At 43.5% G+C, this 21,910-nt stretch overlaps 1 protein-coding gene across 3 annotated transcripts in view; it reads left to right on the forward strand.

The window, feature by feature from the left end:
• Window positions 1–21,686, forward strand: part of HSDL2 (hydroxysteroid dehydrogenase like 2) — a 74,868-nt gene extending 53,182 nt beyond the window's left edge. The window contains exons 7-11 of one of the 3 annotated variants that reach the window (XM_087716173.1): window positions 15,094–15,288; window positions 17,797–17,868; window positions 19,214–19,435; window positions 19,800–19,928; window positions 21,518–21,686. In XM_087716173.1, the coding sequence (XP_087572299.1) occupies window positions 15,094–15,288; window positions 17,797–17,868; window positions 19,214–19,435; window positions 19,800–19,928; window positions 21,518–21,630 (731 nt within the window). In that variant the 3' untranslated portion in view covers window positions 21,631–21,686. The remainder of the gene's footprint in view (window positions 1–15,093; window positions 15,289–17,796; window positions 17,869–19,213; window positions 19,436–19,799; window positions 19,929–21,517) is intronic. The other 2 variants (XM_087716175.1, XM_087716174.1) reach the window with 2 other exon arrangements.
• The last annotated feature ends 224 nt before the right edge of the window (window positions 21,687–21,910 follow it).

The following is a 21,910-nucleotide window of genomic DNA, read 5'->3' on the forward strand; positions in this document are numbered from 1 at the left end:
CTGATCTTAGACCAATCCAGCCAAGCAATAAAAGTGTCAATTTGTAAGGAGCCATATTATAGTGAATTGGTTTACAGCCCACTTGCAGAGGATCAGAGGAGATGTTGGAGTAATCTATCCTTTGTTCATGTAAATAGCATTTAAAATATTTAAAAAATAGGGTAACTACCGTCCATAAACCAATAAAGAGATCGAAATCGCTGCTAGATTCTTCTGTTCTTTAATTTAAATTAGCTTGAATTTTTAGGCGGACTGTCTTTCTCTGAGTAATAAAATCACCTTACCAGCTGGAAACACTTTGCCATTCTTTGGAGCTATCTGCAGTTTCAGTTAGCCTTATGACTAATCCGGAAGTCACTGGCAAATGAGGTTAAATTCCAAGCCCCCAGAGACTTTGCGAACGTCTCTGGGACCACTGGATCTCCTCCTACCTTTCACTGTCTCTCCGGGACAGCTTGGGTCCAAAAAGGAACCGTCCAAGTGCTTCGGAATAGGGGAATTTCAGGAATAGCCTGAAAATCCGTCTTCTCACTGCTAAGCCCCCTGGATTCTCAGTCCAAAATTTTTTTGTGTAATTTTTTATATAATTCGTCTTGTTTTTCATTGGGGGCATACATTCCAATTAGGAGTGTTTTTTTGGTATCCATAATTTCCACCATCAAAATTCTTCCCTCTTCATCTGCATAAATTAGTTTTGCTGGAATATTGCCTTTAATACAGAAGATCACTCCTCTTTTCTTACAGTTCGCCAATGTTGAAAACATTTTCCCAAGCTTTGGTTGAATTAGTAGATGTTCATATCCCTTTTGGATATATATTTCTTGTAGGCAAGAATTAGTTTACAGCCCACTTGCACTTCTCTAATTTAACTTCTCTAATTTATGAAATGTTTTCTTTCTTTTAGTTACCGAATTAAGTCCATTAATGTTAATTGTAATCATTTTTCTTTCTTCCATGTTTATACTTTATATACAGGGTTTATAGCTCTAGTAGATCTGAAGATCTTGTTTTTCTTTGCAGCTTACATCCCCCACCGCACCTTCTTCTTTCTCAATTCCACCTACAGCTCCTTCTACTTTTTCAGTCTCAGTTGTGGGTGACTCCAGCAGTTGTGCCACAGACTCATCTTTCCCAGTTTTCTCAGCCATTTCTCTGAAATATTCTGCATAAAAGGCTTCTGCCTTATCAATTGTGTCTATTGTGTGCCTTTGTCCTTGCCATGTACATAGTAAACCTTCCGGTATAAGCCATCTGTAATTAACGCCTTTTTTAATCAGAACTTTGGTCAGGAATTGGTATTCTCTTCTCCTCTTTCTCACCTCTCTCGGAATTTGTTTGAGAACTACGATCTCCTTGCCTTTATATTCTAATTTTCTACCTCTCATTTTCTATAATTTGTAATTTGTAATTTGGTTGTTTTCTTAGTAAATCTTACATGCACTTCCCTTGGAAGAGCATTTCTCATTGCATATCTTGTATGTACTCGAAAGACTTCGTCTATTATATCTAGCATCTTCCCGTGGGATATGTCTAATACATTTATCAGGATCTGAGATATTATCTGTACTAAGTTCTCCCCTTTTTCTTCTTCTATGTTTTGAAATCTTAAGAAAAATTCAGACCTATCCATCTCCCATCTTAGTATTCCACTACTCTCTCTTTCCACGTCGCTTAGTCTGCTATCTAACTTCTCGGTTTTCTTCTCTCCTTCTTGGATTTTATCTTCAATTTTTTGAATCCTGTCTTCATATTTCATCATCCAGTTGTGCATACTTTCCATTTTTCCTTCCATTTTATCAACTTTTTGTACTATGCTTTGGTTTTGTTGTTCTATTATCTCCATTCTTTCTTCCATAATCTCAGACTTCTTTACAAGGTTGTCTATTTTGTCATCCCTACTATCAAGTCCTACTTGCATTTTCTGTATCGCTTGCATGATTGTCTCAAAGTTTGCACCTTTCTCTTTTTCTTGCTGAAACATTGGTTGTATTGACCTCTGACCTCCCGCAGGTGAGGGGGCAGGAGTTATTGTTGTAGACTCAACAGGAGCTACTTTTCTACTCATGGTCAACAAATTTTTGAAGGTGTAAGGTTATAAGTACAATGAGAAAAGGGCATAAGAGAAAAAAGAAGGGTGGGGAGAGTGGAAGTCTGACTTAAGAAAGAGGGTAAAAAAAGAGAAAAAGAGGAGAGAGAGGGAAAGAAGAAGAAAAGAAAAGAGAGAAAAAAGAGCTCTTCAGTCTGGTTTGCTCAAAATTTAAGATGAGCCATCCATTGATGTCCCAATGTCTTCCCCCCCCCCCACAAAAAAAATGCAAAAAGAAAACATAGGATTAAAAAAACCCCAAGGATGTTTCAAGCCAAAAAAAAGAAGGTAAAGCATCAAAAAGTCAAAGGGGATAATAAAAAAAGAAAAAGATCAATATCTCCCCAGCAAAATAATATGAAAATAATATAAAAAACTGCCACCAAGCTAAAACAAATAAGTTCAGTCTGATGTCTCATTTTCCTTCCCCCTAAGATAAAAGTCTTTCCAAGGTCATTCTCAGCTTCCTTTGCTGCTTTGTTATTTAGTCTGAGGCAAAGTTCCAGATAAGAAAAGGCTGCAGCTGTGTAAATAAAGCCTACCTTTTTTTTAAAGTCAGGTAGATTATAGGGGAAATTTCGGTAACAATATTTCAAGTCCGCTAGATGGCAGTGTTAGCTTGTATTAACTTATTAACTTGTATCAACTCAGTATCAAAGCTTCCGTAACTTTGTTTACAAAAAAAAGAAAATAACAAGAATTACTAAAAAGCAACCTAAAAGCTAAAAAACAGATCTTCAGAGCACTTTAAGTTTAGGTTCAATGTCCCCACAAGATCCAAAGTTAAAAATATCAACGGTAAGAAGAAAAACACAGAAAGCCGATTTGAATTGTAAGAAAGTCCAGCCTGGTTTCCAGAGATAAAAAGAGAAACAGAAAAAAAAAATCCTTCAATTGGCAAAGCTTATACCCGCCGCTTTTCTCACTAGTCAGCCTTATTTTAAACTGAGTTTCCAAATTTAGAGTGTTCTCTTTCCAGTAAAAAAAAGACTTTAAAACTCTCACCAGCACGACATGTTTCTTATCCAGTCTATTTGGGGCTGTCAGCAGCTTCAGTAGCCTTGTGGCTAGTCCAGAAATCACTGGCAAAGAGGGTTTTTCCTGGGTGCCCAGAGACTTTGCGGGTGTCTCTGGGACCACAGGGTCTCCCCCTACCTTTCACTGTCTCTTCGGGACAGCTTGGGTCCAAAAAGAACCGTCCAGATGATCCGGTTTAGATGGACATTCAGGAGCAGCCTGAAAGTCCGTCTTCACACTGCTCACTTTGTTGTCAGTATCCACAGTTTTCTTATCTCTTTGCTCATTTTTTTCTTCCATCTTTTGAACTCTGTCCCCCATTTTTTTCATTTGGTAAACATCCTCAGTTTCTCCATCAGATTTTTCTGTTTTGTATTCCATATTCTTCAATCTCTTTTCAATTCTCTCTGTCACAACTAATAGATTTTGAATTTCAAACATAATCATTTGCAATGTTACGGTTTCTTTTTCCTGATTTTTCAGATACTGCCACTATAGGGTTCAAGACTATTTTAATAAACTTCAAACAGGTTCATTTAGGTTCATTCATTTATTATCTTTCAAGTCCAAATGTTGTCTTCCCTCCAATAGCTAGTGATAGAACTTCCAAAAGGCACCTATATAAACAATTTGTACTCTTCCTACTATTACTGTCAGTAAACAAGCTGAAGGAACCTTGAATCTCAAGTGATCAAAGAGAAAGAATAAAAAACAATGTATCCAGCCTCCAGCCTCTAAGTGGCAGTGTAACTGCTTTTCCTCCTGTTGTTACAACCCTCTTTATAATCCTTCTTATTTTCTTCTTTATATTCCAAACTTAAGAAACTAAAAAACCCTTAAATGGAGATCAAAAACAATCCAATCAATGAAATCAAGCATTATAAAAAAGAAGAGAATTTTAATCCATAGGTATAAGCAAAAGTGAAAAAAGAAGAAGAAAGAATTAATTCATTCAGTTTAAAAAATAGAGAGCCCCTGCAAAAGTTCCATCTGTGAAAAAAAATTAGAAACTGGATAACACACTAAGTTCAATGCAGATCAATCTTGCCGCCTACAATCTTTTGTCTTCAATCTTAACTTAATTTTTTTTTCTTGGGTAGTCTCTTCCTCTAATAATAAAATTTCCTCACCAATTCGACACACTTTCTCTTTCCACTTTCTTCCCATTCTGGAGCTGTCTCAACTTCAGCAGCTTCATTAGCTGCGTTTCTGTCACTGGAAAAAAAAGCTGTTCCTGGATCTTTCAGGGACTTTGCGATGTCCCTGAGATAAGCAGGAGGTGCCCTTCTCAATCACCGTCTCTGCGGGATGGCTTAGGTCCAAATGGACCATCCAGCAGCAGGAATAGCAGTCAATACTTTTGCCGCTGGACAGTCCTTTTGGACTTAAACTGTCCCGAAGAGACAGTGACAGGGAAGAGTACATCCTGCTGATCTCAGGGACACCGCAAAGTCCCTGATTGATGCAGGAGAATCTCTTTTTACCGGCGACAGAAGCACAGCCATTGAAGCTGCTGAAGTTGGGACAGCTCTGGAATGGGAGGAAAACGGAAAGAGAAAGGGTGTCCATCTGGTGAGGAAATCTTATTATTATAAAAGAGACTACCCCCCCCCCCAAAAAAAAATTAAAGCTAAATTAAATTTGAAAACAGAAGAGAACAAGCGGCAAAATTAAGCTACATTAGACAGTGTATTATCCTTTTTTAAAAAATTTATTTTACGGATGGAACTTTTGCAAATGTTTCCTATTCTTTAAATTGAATGGATTAGTATTTCTTCTACTTCTTATATTCTTTTTTTTTACACCTATGGATTAAAATATTTTTCTTTATTTTTATAATGCTGGATTGGATGGTTTTTTTTTCTCCATTTAAGAATTTTGTTTTCTTTAAGCCTGGAATATAAAGAAGATATAAAAGGAATACAAAGAGGGCTGTAATAACAGAGGGAAAGGAAGTAACACTGCCACTTGGAGGCTGGGGGCTTGAAAGGCTTGGAAATATTGTCTTTTCTTTTTTCTCTTTGATCATTTGACTTTGCATTTCAAGGTTCCACAGCTTGTTTACAGAGAGTGATAGTGAGAAGAGCATGGGTTGTTTATACAGGTGCTCTTCAGGAGTTTTATTGGCAGCTGGAGTGGAGTGAAAACAAAGCCTTGTCTTGAAAGATTATAAATGAACTTGCTTTAAATTTAATAAAAAGTTTTGAATGCCAGAATGGCAGTGTTGGAAGAATGGCGCAACATGAAAAAGAAACCTTAACATTGCAAAAGATTCAAAAATTATTAGAAGTAACAGAGAAAATTGAGAAGAGATTGGAGAACATAGATTGTAGAACAGTAAAATTTGATGGAAAAATTGAGGATGTTCATCAAATAAAGAAAGTGGAGGTCAGAGTTCTAAAAACTGAAGGAAAAAATAAACAAAGAGACAAGAAAATTGTTGATACTGACAATGAACTGAGCATGGTTGGAAATGGAAAGAATGAAATACGGAAAGGGGAGATAGATGGACTGGAGCTCTACCCCAGATTTCAAAGTATAGAAGAAGAAAAGAGAGAAGAATTGATGGAACTAAGGAGAGATTTTGTCAGAAGCACTAGTGATAAGATAAGCTGAAGCAGATGGAGGGTTTCGAGCTTATACAAGATATGCAATAAGCAATAAGTTGTGAAGAGAAGTCCATACAAAACTTACTAAGGAAATAACCAGAATACTAATGCCACAAATGGCAAGAGACATAAGACTGCACTATTACTGGAAAGACACAGGTTGATGTAATGAAAGCTTATAATAAAAAATTAAGTCAAATTTAGTTAAATTTAGAGCATTATGTATAAAATGAAGTGATAATGGATACAGTTAAATAATTGATTGATAATGATAATAATGCATATATATATATATATATATATATATATATATATATATATATATATATATATATATATATATATATACACACACACACACACACACACACACACACACACACACACATACATACATACATACATACATACATGTTTGATAAGAGGAAATTTGATATAAATTGCAAATGGTGACTACGAAAGGAGGTTTAGAAACTCTGTTATTAAATATAACCAATTTTTATTTAGAACATCTATAACATCTTATAAAGATGTAATGTTACTGGATGATATTGGGAAGAGCTAATGGAATGCCATTATGTGGTTTTGCTTTAAATCTGGAATATTTTATGTAAAAGGATGTAAAAACAATTATAGTCAAATGAAGGTTGAGGTATGATGATAGTAATATATATACCGTATATACTCGAGTATAAGCCGAGTTTTTCAGCCCACTTTTTGGGCTGAAAAAAGCCGGCTCGGCTTATACTCGAGTCTACAACTGGATCCGGCAGTGCTGTTGCCTGTTGGAGGAGGAGGGGATTCCTTCCTGCGAGACCCCGTCCAGAAAAATGCGGGGAGCGGCATTTGTGGGAACTCTGGCCGCTGCCCACCCGTGGGGAGAGAGGGAAGAGCCCCGAGCGAGCCGCCTCGGTTTGGCAACCAAACCCATCCAGCCTTTTACCTCCCGTCCCCCCGCCCGCCCACTCGCAGCCCCCTCCCTGGGCTGGCGCCAACTCCTCCCCGTGCCCGGCCTCCAGCCGAGGCAAGTCGGTGTCTCTTTAAGCTAGAGAGAGGAGGGGAGGGAAGGCAGGGACCAGCCGGCTGACAATGGGCCGGAGCGGCTGAGTTGGAGCAAATTCCGCGGTGGAGGCGGCGTCCCAGCTCCAGCGGCTCCGAGGCGAGCGGCTTGGCCCTTCCGCTGGGCGCTCGGAGATGAAGGCGCGCTGGCGCTGAGTTGAGCGGCGAGCTTGCCGAGCGCGCGGCTCCGGGAAGCCCCCCTTCTCCTCCTTGCTGGAAGCCGAGCGAGCCCCGCCGCCCACGGACTCCCGCGACCGCCCCAGGGCTCCGGGAGGCAGGACCCGGAGGCAGCCCAGCCCTGCCGCCGCCCCGCGCCCTCCACCCGCTGCGCGAGAGGGGACCCCGCTTTCCCCTTGCCGGATGCGTCCCTGGCGGAGCTGAGCCATGCGGCGGAGGCTCCCGCTCTGGTTCCGGAGCTTGCTGTGCCTCTGGCCGGTCCTGGTGGGACCCGCGGCAGGTAAGAGGCGCCGTCGAGCGCCTCGTACAATGATTTATGTATGAGGTTTAAGTGACTGAGACACACTCCTGGCTACGCAGCAATGTTATTTCTGACTTAGTATACTATGAAATCCCCCAAATCCTCCCCACTCCAGGGGAAGGATACTATGAAATCCCCCAAATCCTCCCCACTCCAGGGGTAGGATACTATGAAATCCCCCAAATCCTCCCCACTCCAGGGGAAGGATACTATGAAATCCCCCAAATCCTCCCCACTCCAGGGGTAGGATACTATGAAATCCCCCAAATCCTCCCCACTCCAGGGGTAGGATACTATGAAATCCCCCAAATCCACCCCACTCCAGGGGTAGGATACTATGAAATCCCCCAAATCCTCCCCACTCCAGGGGAAGGATACTATGAAATCCCCCAAATCCTCCCCACTCCAGGGGTAGGATACTATGAAATCCCCCAAATCCTCCCCACTCCAGGGGTAGGATACTATGAAATCCCCCAAATCCTCCCCACTCCAGGGGAAGGATACTATGAAATCCACATTTCCTCCCCACTCCAGGGGAAGGATACTATGAAATCCCCCAAATCCTCCCCACTCCAGGGGTAGGATACTATGAAATCCCCCAAATCCTCCCCACTCCAGGGGTAGGATACTATGAAATCCCCCAAATCCTCCCCACTCCAGGGGTAGGATACTATGAAACCCCCCAAATCCTCCCCACTCCAGGGGTAGGATACTATGAAATCCCCCAAATCCTCCCCACTCCAGGGGAAGGATACTATGAAATCTCCCAAATCCTCCCCACTCCAGGGGTAGGATACTATGAAATCCACATTCCCTCCCCACTACAGGGGTAGGATACTATGAAATCCCCCAAATCCTCCCCACTCCAGGGGAAGGATACTATGAAATCCCCCAAATCCTCCCCACTCCAGGGATAGGATACTATGAAAGCCACATTCCCTCCCCACTACAGGGGTAGGATACTATGAAATCCCCCAAATCCTCCCCACTCCAGGGGTAGGATACTATGAAATCCACATTCCCTCCCCACTACAGGGGTAGGATACTATGAAATCCCCCAAATCCTCCCCACTCCAGGGGTAGGATACTATGAAATCCCCCAAATCCTCCCCACTCCAGGGGTAGGATACTATAAAATCCCCCAAATCCTCCCCACTCCAGGGGAAGGATACTATGAAATCCCCCAAATCCTCCCCACTCCAGGGGAAGGATACTATGAAATCCCCCAAATCCTCCCCACTCCAGGGGTAGGATACTATGAAATCTCCCAAATCCTCCCCACTCCAGGGGTAGGATACTATAAAATCCCCCAAATCCTCCCCACTCCAGGGGTAGGATACTATGAAATCCCCCAAATCCTCCCCACTCCAGGGGTAGGATACTATGAAATCCACATTCCCTCCCCACTACAGGGGTAGGATACTATGAAATCCCCCAAATCCTCCCCACTCCAGGGGAAGGATACTATGAAATCCCCCAAATCCTCCCCACTCCAGGGATAGGATACTATGAAAGCCACATTCCCTCCCCACTACAGGGGTAGGATACTATGAAATCCCCCAAATCCTCCCCACTCCAGGGGTAGGATACTATGAAATCCACATTCCCTCCCCACTACAGGGGTAGGATACTATGAAATCCCCCAAATCCTCCCCACTCCAGGGATAGGATACTATGAAATCCCCCAAATCCTCCCCACTCCAGGGGTAGGATACTATGAAATCCCCCAAATCCTCCCCACTCCAGGGGAAGGATACTATGAAATCCCCCAAATCCTCCCCACTCCAGGGGAAGGATACTATGAAATCCCCCAAATCCTCCCCACTCCAGGGGTAGGATACTATGAAATCCCCCAAATCCTCCCCACTCCAGGGGTAGGATACTATAAAATCCCCCAAATCCTCCCCACTCCAGGGGTAGGATACTATGAAATCCCCCAAATCCTCCCCACTCCAGCGGTAGGATACTATGAAATCCCCCAAATCCTCCCCACTCCAGGGGAAGGATACTATGAAATCCCCCAAATCCTCCCCACTCCAGGGGTAGGATACTATGAAATCCACATTCCCTCCCCACTACAGGGGTAGGATACTATGAAATCCCCCAAATCCTCCCCACTCCAGGGGAAGGATACTATGAAATCCCCCAAATCCTCCCCACTCCAGGGATAGGATACTATGAAAGCCACATTCCCTCCCCACTACAGGGGTAGGATACTGCAAAATCCCCAATTCCTCCCCACTCCAGGGGAAGGATACTATGAAAGCCACATTCCCTCCCCACTCCAGGGGTAGGATACTGCAAAATCCCCAATTCCTCCCCACTCCAGGGGAAGGATACTATGAAATCCCCAATTCCTCCCCACTCCAGGGGAGGAAATAAATATTCAAAAACATTATTGGTATCTATTTTTATTTTTGAAATTTACCGGTAGCTGCTGCATTTCCCACCCTAGGCTCGAGTCAATAACTTTTCCAGCTTTTTGGGGTAAAATTAGGTGCCTCGGCTTATATTCGGGTCGGCTTATACTCGAGTATATATGGTAAATATATTTGATTTAAAATATATGATTCGATATGAATTGTAGGTGATGACTGTGGAAGGGATGCACGGAAGTTTTTGTAACCAACCAACACACTTTCTACAATTTGTAATGGAAGATGATTTTGTGCTTTTTTGGTGTGTTTTGTCTGTTTGTGTTTATTAAAAAAAATCTTTATAAAAAAAAAGAATGGGGCCACATAAAAGGCTCTTGGGGTGATTGACAATGGGAAGGAAAAGCAACAGGTGTCTGGTTTGTGAGTGGATATTGTGAGCTGCATCTGACCATTTGCTCAGGGCTGAACTTTTGATATTCCTTTTTCAGAGCAGAAAGAGGTCTTGGAGGTCTTTTAGTCCTGCTCTGGCAGGAAACCCTATACCATTTCAGACAAATAGTTGTCCAATCTCTTCTTAAAAACCTCCAGTGTTGGAGTATTCACAACTTCTGAAACTCCGTTTCAAGCTGACGGAGAAAATGCTGGGAAACCTTTCAAGCAGGCGGCATAACCCTTTGGATGGGTCCCCGGGGATGACTGAGATCTGGGGGACCCGAAGAGGCCAGTTTGCTGGGGAGGTTTTCACTCTTGGACGATCCCAGGCCTCACAACCTTCAGCGGCTTCACAGCAATCTCTGCCGCTTGATGGCGGCGACGGCGGCAGCATAAGGATGATGGCGGCGTTTTCAACCAGCTCTCGGGGCTTGCGACATCTTTTGACTTCACATGCCCGGCCTGTTGAGCCTCTGGAGATCCTTTTGCACAGCCATCACCCTGAAAGGGAGGAGAACGACCTGGGCACCCACCGAGGACGGGCGAATCTGGTGGTTGGCTGTATTTGCCACCGCCATGGCCCTTCCGGACGCCCCTCCCCCCCGCTGTTTGATTCAGCCTTTACATCAACGCTGCCACCTTTTCCTTCCGTTTTTTTGCTTGACTGGACCTCTTCCCTGGGTGAGTTTCTCCTTCAGCCCATCATCGCTGCTGTGGAGCCTTTTTCTACCCCCCCTGCTTTCCATCTCGGCTTCAGAAAATCCAGGGCCTCTGAACTTGCTGCTTATTGCTTCGGACAGCACTTGTTTAATTCCATTCGTTGCAGTGCTTTGGATCCTGGACAAGTGGGGGTGCTCACAGTGTGTAAGAAGCCCCTCTGCTCCCCTCAACTGCCCCGGACTTTTTGGACCTTCCCAGACTTATAGGAGAGGGAGATACGAGATATTCCCTTGTATGCCTCCTTTGGACCATTGCTGGGTTTCAGTCACTTTAACCATCTTGAACGCTAAGAGCCATTTGCACTACTTGAACTTGCACCTTTTTTTAACAGCTGCGCAATCTTCCTTTTTCTCTCTTTTTCTTTCTCTCTCTTTTTTCTTTCTTTTGTATGGGATATGCATGGGATATGCATGTGATTGAGTGAATGATCCCACTTTTATTAACCTATTATTGTTGTATTTTGTGTGTTTTAATTATTACGTGGGGACTGCTTGGGTGAACGAATGAGTGTGTTTGATTCGGAGGACCTGCCGAGGAACGCGGGGGTCATTGGGGTGGTTGGGGGAATTACGGACACGGGAGTGGGCCGGAGCATTACGGTCGTAACAGGGAGGGGCAGATATGGCGGGGACTTTAGGGCTGGCCATTACCGGGGAAGGAGGGCTCGCTACGTTACAGAGATCCCTCCTTCCGGCCCTATGAGTCCCACTCCAAGGCCAGATGGCGCGAGTAATCAGGACCCTGGTCTCAGGCTGTTGTCGCTAAATGCCAGGTCTGTAGTTCATAAGGCTCCTCTCGTCCGGGACTTAATTTTAGACGAGAGGGCAGACCTGGCATGTATTACTGAAACCTGGCTGGGCCCAGAGGGAGGAGTCCCCCTCGTTGAGATGTGCCCAGAGGGTTTTCAGGTGCTCCATCAGCCGAGAGCTCAGAGAAGGGGTGGGGGTGTGGCCATTGTTATCCGAGAGTCTCTAGTACCTCGTAGGATCCCTGCTCCGGAGCTTGTCGGGTGTGAGTCCCTGCTGGTGAAGTTGGACCTCAAGGGTCAAGTGGGCTTGCTGTTAACGTACCTGCCTCCCAACAGCGTTGCAGCAGCCCTCCCCTCGCTCCTCGAGTCGGTAGCTGAGCTGGCAATTGAGTTCCCCAGGCTTATGGTTCTGGGGGATTTCAATTTGCCTTCGCTCGGTGAAGACTCTGATGGAGCGCAGGAGTTCATGGCTTCCATGACAGCCATGGGCTTGACCCAAGTAATCCGGGGCCCAACCCACTCGGCAGGTCACATGCTCGACCTCGTATTTCTCTCGGAGCAGTGGACTTGTGATCTTGGTCTGAGGGGTAGTGAGACCGTACCCCTGTCGTGGTCAGACCACTACCTACTGAGGCTTGACTTTCAGAGACCAAACCCCCACTGTAGGGAGGAGGAACTGACCAGGTGGTTCCGCCCCAGGCGACTCATGGACCCGTCGGGTTTTCAGACGGAGCTTGGGGTCATTCCTGATACTCTCGCCCGCAGTCCGGCGGAGACTCTGGTTGCTGCTTGGAACTCAGCAGCGACAGGGGCTCTTGACCGGATTGCGCCTTTACGGCCGCTCCGAGGCAGTGGATCCAGGAGGGCTCCTTGGTTTACTGAGGAACTCCCGGAGATGAAGTGCCGAAAGAGATGCCTAGAGCACCGATGGAGATCCAGAAAATCCGAGTCGGACCGAGCACTTTTAACAACTAGCATCAGAGCTTACATCTGGGCAATTAGGACGTCAAAAAGAACATATATTGCCTCTCTGATTGCTTCCGCTGAGTCGCGCCCAGCCGCCTTGTTCAGGATAACCCGTTCCCTCCTAAACAAGAGGGATATGAGTGATCCTTTGCAGGGCAGAGCTGAGGACTAAGTCCAATTCCTCGCGGATAAAGTTGCTCGGTTTCGGACGGACCTGGACTCCAATCCCGCAGTACAAGCCGAGGCACCAAGGGATAATCTGGTAGAACATCACTGGATTGATTTTCAAGCTGTTACCCCTGAGGACGTGGACAAGGCCATGAGAGCTGTAAGTGCCTCCACATGTGTACTGGACCCGTGCCCCTCCTGGCTGGTTGTTAACAGCAGGGAGGTGACACGGGGCTGGATCCAGGCGGTCGTTACCGCCTCTCTTCGGGAGGGGGTCTTTCCCCCCGCATTAAAGGCGGTGGTGGTGAGACCCCTCCTGAAGAAACCATCTTTGGATCCAGCCGTCCTAAACAACTATCGTCCAGTCTCCAACCTCCCCTTTGTGGGGAAGGTTGTTGAGAAGGTGGTGGCCTTTCAGCTGCAGCGGTCCTTGGAGGAAACCAGTTATCTAGATCCTTTCAAGTCTGGCTTCAGGCCTGGCTACAGCACGGAAACCGCTTTGGTCGCGTTGACCGATGATCTCTGGAGAGCCAGGGATGGAGGTCATGCCTCCATCCTAGTACTCCTTGACCTCTCTGCGGCTTTCGATACCATCGACCATGGTATCCTTCTGCGACGACTGCGGGAGGTGGGGGTGGGAGGCACTGTTTTACGGTGGTTCTCTTATCTCTCGGACAGGTCACAGTCGGTGTTAGTTGGAGGGCAGAGATCGACCCCTAGGCCCCTAACGTATGGGGTGCCGCAGGGTTCGGTCCTGTCCCCCCTCCTCTTTAATATCTACATGAAACCGCTGGGTGAGATCATTCGACGGCACGGGATAAAATACCAGCAGTATGCGGACGATACACAGTTGTATCTGTCCGCCCCGTGCCAACTCAATGAAGCGATGGACGTGATGAGCCAGGGCCTGGAGGCTGTTAAGGACTGGATGGGGGTTAACAAGCTTGTTCTCAATCCAGATAAGACCGAGTGGCTGCTGTGCTTCCCTCCCACTAATTGGCCAAGTATTCCATCTCTCAGGCTGGGGGGTCAAATTGTACGCCCCTCAGATAGGGTCCGCAACTTGGGAGTCCTCCTGGACCCACAGCTGACTTTTGAACACCATTTGTCAGCTGTGACCAGGGGGGCATTTGCCCAGGTTCGCCTGGTTCACCAGTTGCGCCCCTACCTGAACCGGGAGGCTCTCACAACAGTCACTCGTGCCCTTGTGACCTCTAGGCTGGAGTACTGCAACGTGCTCTACATGGGGCTGCCCTTGAAGAGTATTCGGCGACTGCAGCTTGTCCAGAATGCAGCCGCGCGAGCGATCATGGGTGCGCCTCGTTTCACCCACGTAACACCTATCCTCCGCGAGCTGCACTGGCTGCCTGTTGGTCTCTGGATTCGCTTCAAGGTGCTAGTTGTCACCTACAAAGCCCTTCATGGTATTGGATCTGGGTACTTGAGAGACCGCCTGCTGCCAATTACCTCCACTAGACCAATAAGATCCCACAGACTAGGCCTCCTCCGAATTCCATCAGCCGCCCAGTGCCGACTGGCGACTACCCGGAGGAGGGCCTTCTCTGTGGCTGCTCTGACCCTGTGGAACGAACTCCCCGTGGAGATTCGTACCCTCACCACCCTCCAGGCCTTCCGCACAGCTTTAAAACCTGGCTGTTCCGGCAGGCCTGGGGCTAAAGACTCTCAGCCCCACTCCGAATGGTATGATTGTTGCGTTTTTAATAGTATATGGTCTTTGTTCTGTAATTTGTTTGTTTGTTTTCCCCTTCCCTTGAATTGTGAGCCGCCCTGAGTCCCCTCAGGGAAAAGGGCGGCATATAAATAAAGCAAATTCCAATTCCAATTCCAACTTCTGGGGGCAAGTCGTTCCACTGATTCTGTTAGGAAATATCTCCTTAGTTCTAAGTTGCTTCTCTCCTTGATTAGTACTTCTTGTCCTGCCTTCAGGTGCTTTGGAGAATACTTTGACTCCCTCTTCTTTGTGGCAGCCCCTTAGATATTGGAAAACTGCTATCACGTCTCCCCTATTCCTTCTTTTCATTAAACTAGACATACCCAATTCCAGAAATAGTTCCTCATATGTTTTAGCCTCCAGTCCCCAATCATCTTTGTTGCTCTTCTCTGCATTCTTTCTAGAATCTCAACATCACTTGTTACATTGTGATGTCCGAAAATTGATGGAGTAGTCCAAATACCAAGGCATTATAAAGTGGCATTAACACTTCACATGATCTTGATTCTAACCCTATGTTAATATAGCCTAGGACTGTATTGGCTTTTTTGGCAGCTGCAAGACCCTGCTGGCTCATATTTAAATGGTTGTCTACTAGGACTTCAAGATCCCTTTCACAGTTACTACTATTGAGTCAGGTGCCAGCTATACTATCAAAGAATTATTATTCAACCAACCCCTTCATTCTTCTGTGTTTTAGCTATATACACCTCTGCAATGGATATGCTGGGAGGAGCTGGTGTGGAAAAACAATGCAGGAAAACAGACATTTTAGCAGATGCCGCCTATTGTATTTTATCAAAGCCAAAAAGTTTCACCGGAAACTTCATTATTGATGAGGTTTTATTGAGAGAAGAAGGAATTAAGAACTTTGATGTATATGCAGTCGCTCCAGGTAATGTGGATGTAATTTTTAACACATTGAATTGTGTACTACACCAAAATTACTACAAATTATACGTCAGACCCCTAATTGACTCATAATTGCTAGCATACATCACACTGATTTCAGTTGCTTCTAATTTTATGTATTACTAAGTCTGTACCCAGCCAAATATATTTCTAGTTGTGTTACCTTGATTATATCAATATTTTCAATTTCCCAAAAAATGACTTAATTACAGGTGGTCCTCGACTTACACCATTTTTCTTAGTAACTCTTCAAAGTTATAACGGCACTAAAAAGTGACTTATGACCAGTTTTCACACTTACAACCGCTGCATGGTTCTCCCATGGTCCCATGATCAAACTTCAGACGCTTGGCAACTGGGTCATATTTATGACGGTTGCAGCGTCCCAGGGTCATGTGATGACGTTCTGCAAACTTCTGTCAAGCAAAGTCAATGGGGAAACCAGATTCACTTTACAACTGTGTTACTGACTTAACAATCGCAGTGATTCACTTAACAGCTGTGGCAAGAAAGGTGGTAAAATGAGGCAAAACTCACTTAACCGTCTCACTCAGCAATGGAAATGTTGGGCTCAATTGTGGTTGTACGTCGAGGAGTACCTGTATTTCAGCAGTTCCTATGACATCTAGTCATTTTACTTTGGGAAAAGTAGGAAAATGCTTTGGGAAAAGTATTTTATGTATGGATGTGTCTGTATATAAAAATCACAAACAAGACCATATCTCCCTTTACAGGTAATCCCTGGGTTACGAGCGTTCCCTTAGCGAACATTCAAAATTACACGATAAGCACCCCGTAGAGTTTATGACCAAGCCCTTACAAACAACCACAGAGGCTCTGCAATGTTTGTCCTGCATATTGCAGGTCGAAGTGGAGCTTTTGAAGGGCAGATCCGCCCCTCCGATGCTCCGGGCTTCTGTGGGCCTCCCCTGGCACATTGTAGGCCGAAATGGAGCAAAGACCTTGTTTAAGACATATGACCATAATGGTGCCTGCCTGTACGGATCATAAGTTATGATGGTTGTAAGCCATGTGATGGACTTGATTTTACAATCTTTTTTGTGGTGGTCATTAAGTGAATGCCACAGTCATTAAACAATCCCATGGGAGCGGTCCCCAACCTTTGCAGCTTGGCAGCCCAGCTAGGCAGGAAAAAGGGAACCAGGCTGTGTGAAGGGTGGGCAGGTCCCCATGTCAGTGTGCACGCAACTCAACTGCAAGTGGAACTGCACATAGATACCTGTGCACCAGCCTGCCGCTTGTGCAAATGAGCTGCTCATGTGCTGGCATGTTACTCGCACGACCTGGTTTCGAACAGATCATGGTTGGGTAGTGGGCCGCGATGCAGAGGTTTGGGGACCCTTGCGCTATGGCACAGTTTTGCTGAGCCACAAAGTGCCAGTTTTCAGCAAAATATGGACATGTTACTGCAGAATGCTGCATACCGCTATAAATGCAGTTGTATTGCCGACACCTAGAAAAATTTCCTCAAACTATTCCATCTTTCCCATGAAATTCCATGTCCTGTGGGATAGAAATTATAAACTAACAATAGCAACTGCATACAAAGACAATTTGTACAAAATGTTTTATAGATGGCATATGTCACCTAAAAGAATGCCAAAAACGTTTAAAGACAAATCAATTAAACGTTGAAAATGCCACCAGATGCCGGGGTCGTATAATGAAATATGGTGGATATATGTAGAAGCAAAAAAATACTGGGCAAAAATTCGAATGTAGTTGGAGAAGGTGATGTAGCAACATATTGATTCAAAACCTGAATTGTTTTTGTTGGGTATCCTTCTAGGAAAATATAGTGAAGTAAATGTATATTTGATTATTTTGGAAAAATTGGAAAGTGGAAGAAATCCCTGCAGATGAAAACATGATTAAGAAAATATTAGAATGTGCAGAAATGGATAGATTAACACTAGCAATTAAAGGAAGAATCTGATTATTATAATATATGGGGGTTATTTTATCATTTGTTAGAAAATGAATATGGAAAAAATGTATTATAACATTAAATAAATTAGGAAGAGAAATGTTATAACAGGAGATATGTTAAGTTGTAATGTTAAGGTAAGAATATATATATTAAGAATATGGTGGTAAGTTTTAACTATTATGACACAAAAAATTATAGTCAGGCGACACACTGATTAATGAATGATGACATGTTTGCATTAAAGGAAAAAAATAAAAAACTTAAAAAAAAGAAATTCTGTATCCTAGACAATTGGTTCAAAAAATTCTGATGCACTATTGAGTTCCATAGCCTATATGCATATAGGAAATCATAGCCCATTCTGGTTTCTGAAATGGATCTTTGCAAATATTTAAATATGTGTATGCATGTATGATTGCATTTGTATGTTTACTTTAAATAGCACCAATACTTGCCATAATAATAGTTTGATATTATCATATGGAGGGTAAATCTTTTTTTTTTTTTAAAAACACTTTATTATTTCCATTTGCATTTTAGGTTATCCTTTGATACCAGATTTTTTTTTAGATGTGGATCCTGATACGATAGCAATGAAAATGGAAGCACATGGTAAAGAAACTACTTTGTCTCTATCACTTGCTAGTTCTGGAGAAGGAGAAGTGTGTGTTGGGGGGGGGAGATTCCTGCTGTCCCTCATCATTTCCATTCTTCTCCAGATCAATTCTGGAAAGAATGCTGGAATAATGCAAAACATGTAAAATCTGCAAGTCTGGGAAAAATGGATCGGTTCTATCAAGACTTTGGTTATTGGACAAATTCATTTTGATACAAGCCAATGGCTGGATTCACGAATCACAATAAACCATAATGTAGTTTGTTTGGTTTTTATATTAGGATATTGTGCTCGTCTGGTTTGTAGAATATGATGTAGGACAAGAAGCATGATGGTGCAGTGGCTAAAATGCAATACTGCAGGCTAATTCTGCTGACTCACGATTACCAGTACTTCGGTAGTTTGAATCACCGGCTCAAGGTTGACTCAGCCTTCCATCCTTCCGATGTCGGTAAAATGAGGACCCAAATTGTTGGCAGTGAACTGCTTAGAGAGGTCTATAAACTACTATGAAGTGCTATATAAGTCTTAAGTGCTATTACTATTAATGACACTGAAGATAGTCTTTGCTCCAGTGGTTCGAGGCCTAGCGGTAGGTGGTATGGTGAGCTCCTGTCACTTGCCTCAGCTTCTGCCCACCTAGCAGTTCTATGTGAGTAGATAAATAGGTACCATTTTGATGGGGAGATGAGCCAGCACTTCATGCAGACGGTTAGATTCCTGCTGGCGCTGGACCTTCCCAGTTGTGACATCTGTTTGTGAGATGGCTTTGGTGGAGGGAAAGGGCCTTGGATGACACTGCAGGAAAGCCATTCGTATTTCTTTCTGGTGCAGTGCTAGCTCACCATCCTATGGCACACCGTGGAAGATGTGCAGGCATGAACAAAGCAAGGCTAGCAGTCAGCCAAACTACTACTCTGAATTAGCCTTGTAATCTCCTGGCTAATGTAACATCACCATACATCAAATAAATAAATTAATGAATTTAGGACAAAACATTTTTGTGGCTCATTCCGTTGATTGATTAAGTAAAACTGACATAATTTTATATCTGTTTATTCTAATTGTAAATAAACATATCCACTTGTAGCTATGTTGTATCACCAGACTATTGTTCTTCAATTTAGTTTGTTCTGCTGGGATAGTTTTTATGATTGCTGATCTTTTTTTCTGTTCAACAGAAATTCTAAGAATACTCTTAATAAAATGAGAAGGAAATCTTGGTCCTAAATACAGAATGGTAGAATCGGACTGAATTAGGAATAGATCTCTCTAGAGATTTTAAATCATCCTTTACTAAAACCCAAACGCTAATTTTACTTCTTGCTGATGGTCCTATAGGAGCTTCTCCAACCTTCAAAGAAGGGAAAAAACAAGATATTGTGAAAAATGAAGGTCCTGATAAAACAAAGGCTGAAGGACCTGATAGAGACAAACTGCATGTACACTTTGCTGAAGATAAACCAGCAGGGCCCGTAGCAGAAACATTTAAACTTATAAAAGGAATGATAAATGAAGATATTGTAAAGGCAACTCAAGGAGTTTATCAGTTTGAATTATCCGGTAAGGATTCTATACACATTTTAAGACATTAAGACTAGATGGCCTCTGACAGAAAGCCACTTGAAGAGACTAGAAGCATTTGAAATGTGGATTTATAGGCGGCTGTTATGTATAACTTGGGTTGAGAAAATCAGAAAGGAGGAGATGAGAAGCTGCCTGGAAAAGCCAAGGGAAATCATCAAAACCATAAAAAAGCAAATTTTAGAATATTTTGGATATGTGATGCGATACCTGGAAAAATATGGCATACTTCACAACCTCCAAAGAAAGATTGATGGCAAAGGAGACCTCTGTTTTAGCTTATAAATGAAAGAAACATCCTACTAATTTATCTCCTATACATGGATTATTATTCTTGTTTTAGGTGAAGAAGGAGGAACATGGTACATTGATCTTAAGAACAAAGGTGGCAGTGCAGGAATTGGTGAGGCACCTGGAAAGGTCGATGTAATTATGAACATGTCTGGCAATGACTTTGTAAAAATGTTTTCAGGTAAGCAGTTTGAAAATGTTTGCCCTTGTTTAATCAGATTCCCCCCCCCCCTCAATCTTTCATTTGGATTATTGCTTTTTGAAATGGTTACTATTTTTAGAGACAGCTAGCTACACAGTGGGAATGATACTGAATTTTGAGGGAGGAATCCTGAAGTTGTACTGGGTAGTATTAAACTCAACTTTTAGTTTCTATTCAAAACCTACACTAACATTTTGCAATTAACGATGTACAGGTGTTCAAATTGAGAATTAATGGGAGGGAAAATACCAGCTTCAAAACATAATGCTGCTCTAGTTACTCAAAACTGACACCAAGTTCGTTTTTTACCGATGTTCTACTTTTGTACCCATCATCCTCTGGGTCACAGACAGGATCTAAGGCCATGATGGCAAATCTACGGCACGCATGCCGGAAGTGGAACGCAGAGCCATCTCTCTGGACATGCAAGCCGGCGCTTGTTGCTCTTCCGGGTTCCGGCATGCCGGCCAGCTGGTCTTCACGTTTGCCGGAAACTGGAAAAGCAGCCCCCCGGTGTTTCTGTGATATCTTTATTAAAAGCAACCAAAATGACACAGCAAGGTTGACTTTTCAAGCTTTCAAGGAATTTTGGAGGTCATCTTTAGGCAACATGTTACCATAAATATAAGAAAGGGAAGAAAGAAGAAACTTTAAAAATTAAACCAGAAGTTTAACTTTGACCAGCAGCCTTAATGTCATGATATTTAGAGTTTCATGCTGGCATTTCTTGCCCTTTTTTTTTTTGGTGACATCTAGAATTCTTCTGGAGTACTTGAAAGACCATATATCCTTTTAGGTCATTTTGGTAGTATCATAGAGATATCAATTTTGGCCATTCGTTAAATGAAATTAGTAAAGAAAAAAAATTATAGAATCTCATATTATACCACTTCTGTTTAAAGTAAGGAGATGTATTTACTGAAAAACTACCTAGGTGCTATTATTAAATTCAATAGAAGGATTCAGGGAGGGAGATATTTAGCAATAGCACTTAGACTTATGTACTACTTCATAGTGCTTTACAGCCCTCTCTAAGCGGTTTACAGAGTCAGCATATTGTCCCCAACAACCTGGGTCTTCATTTTACCCACCTCAGTAGCAGTGGTGGGTTGCACTTACCTTCACTACTGGTTCGCTGATTGCGCATCTGCACGTTCCATTCACGTGCGCCCCTGACTTGCGCTGTGTGCGTGTGTGAAATCCACCATCCTGCAACAACCAGCTGATTGTTGGGGCTCGCGGAGGCGCCACACGCTGTGCATGCGTGCACAATTTGTCTTTTGCCATAAAAACAGGTATAGAGCACCGGCAAGCGGGCGAGCCAATAGGAGCCACCGTACCAGTTCGCTCTGAGCTGCTCTGGGCCAAACTGGCAGCAACCCTCCTCTGCTCAGAAGGATGGAAAGCTGAGTCAACCTTGAGTCTGTTGAGATTCGATCTGCCAAACTGCTGGCAGCCGGTTATCAGCAGAAGTAGCCTGCAGTACTGCACTCTAACCACTGCACCACCGTGGAAATATCTCAAATGTTTATGATGGCTTAATGTATTTTATCCTTTCTTTCCCCCAGGCAAATTAAAGCCAACGATGGCTTTCATGTCTGGAAAGCTGACAATCAGGGGAGATGTTGCCTTAGCAATCAGGTTGGAAAAACTGATGGCTCAATTCAATGCCAGACTTTGAAAATAAATGGGGGAAATTGGTATCACACTGAACTTTCAATAAATATGTAATCCTTTGCTGTTGAAGATAACGTCTCTTATTTAGCGTATTTGAATAATAACTGGACCGTTCCTAACTTGTTTCGCTATTATTGATTAAAGGAAATATTTGCTGTATTTGCAGCACACCCAATAAGAATTAACAGATCATCAACTGATATTAAAAACACTGATTTGTTTTAATTAGACCATTACTATTTCTATTTTATTCTATTTTAATTTAGAAAATATTGCCATTTTGT

This window comes from Thamnophis sirtalis, unplaced genomic scaffold (genome assembly GCF_051295495.1).
Source record: "Thamnophis sirtalis isolate CommonGarterSnake01/CBP01778 unplaced genomic scaffold, rThaSir2_p1.2 scaffold_5, whole genome shotgun sequence".
In the NCBI taxonomy this organism is placed as follows: domain Eukaryota; kingdom Metazoa; phylum Chordata; class Lepidosauria; order Squamata; family Natricidae; genus Thamnophis; species Thamnophis sirtalis.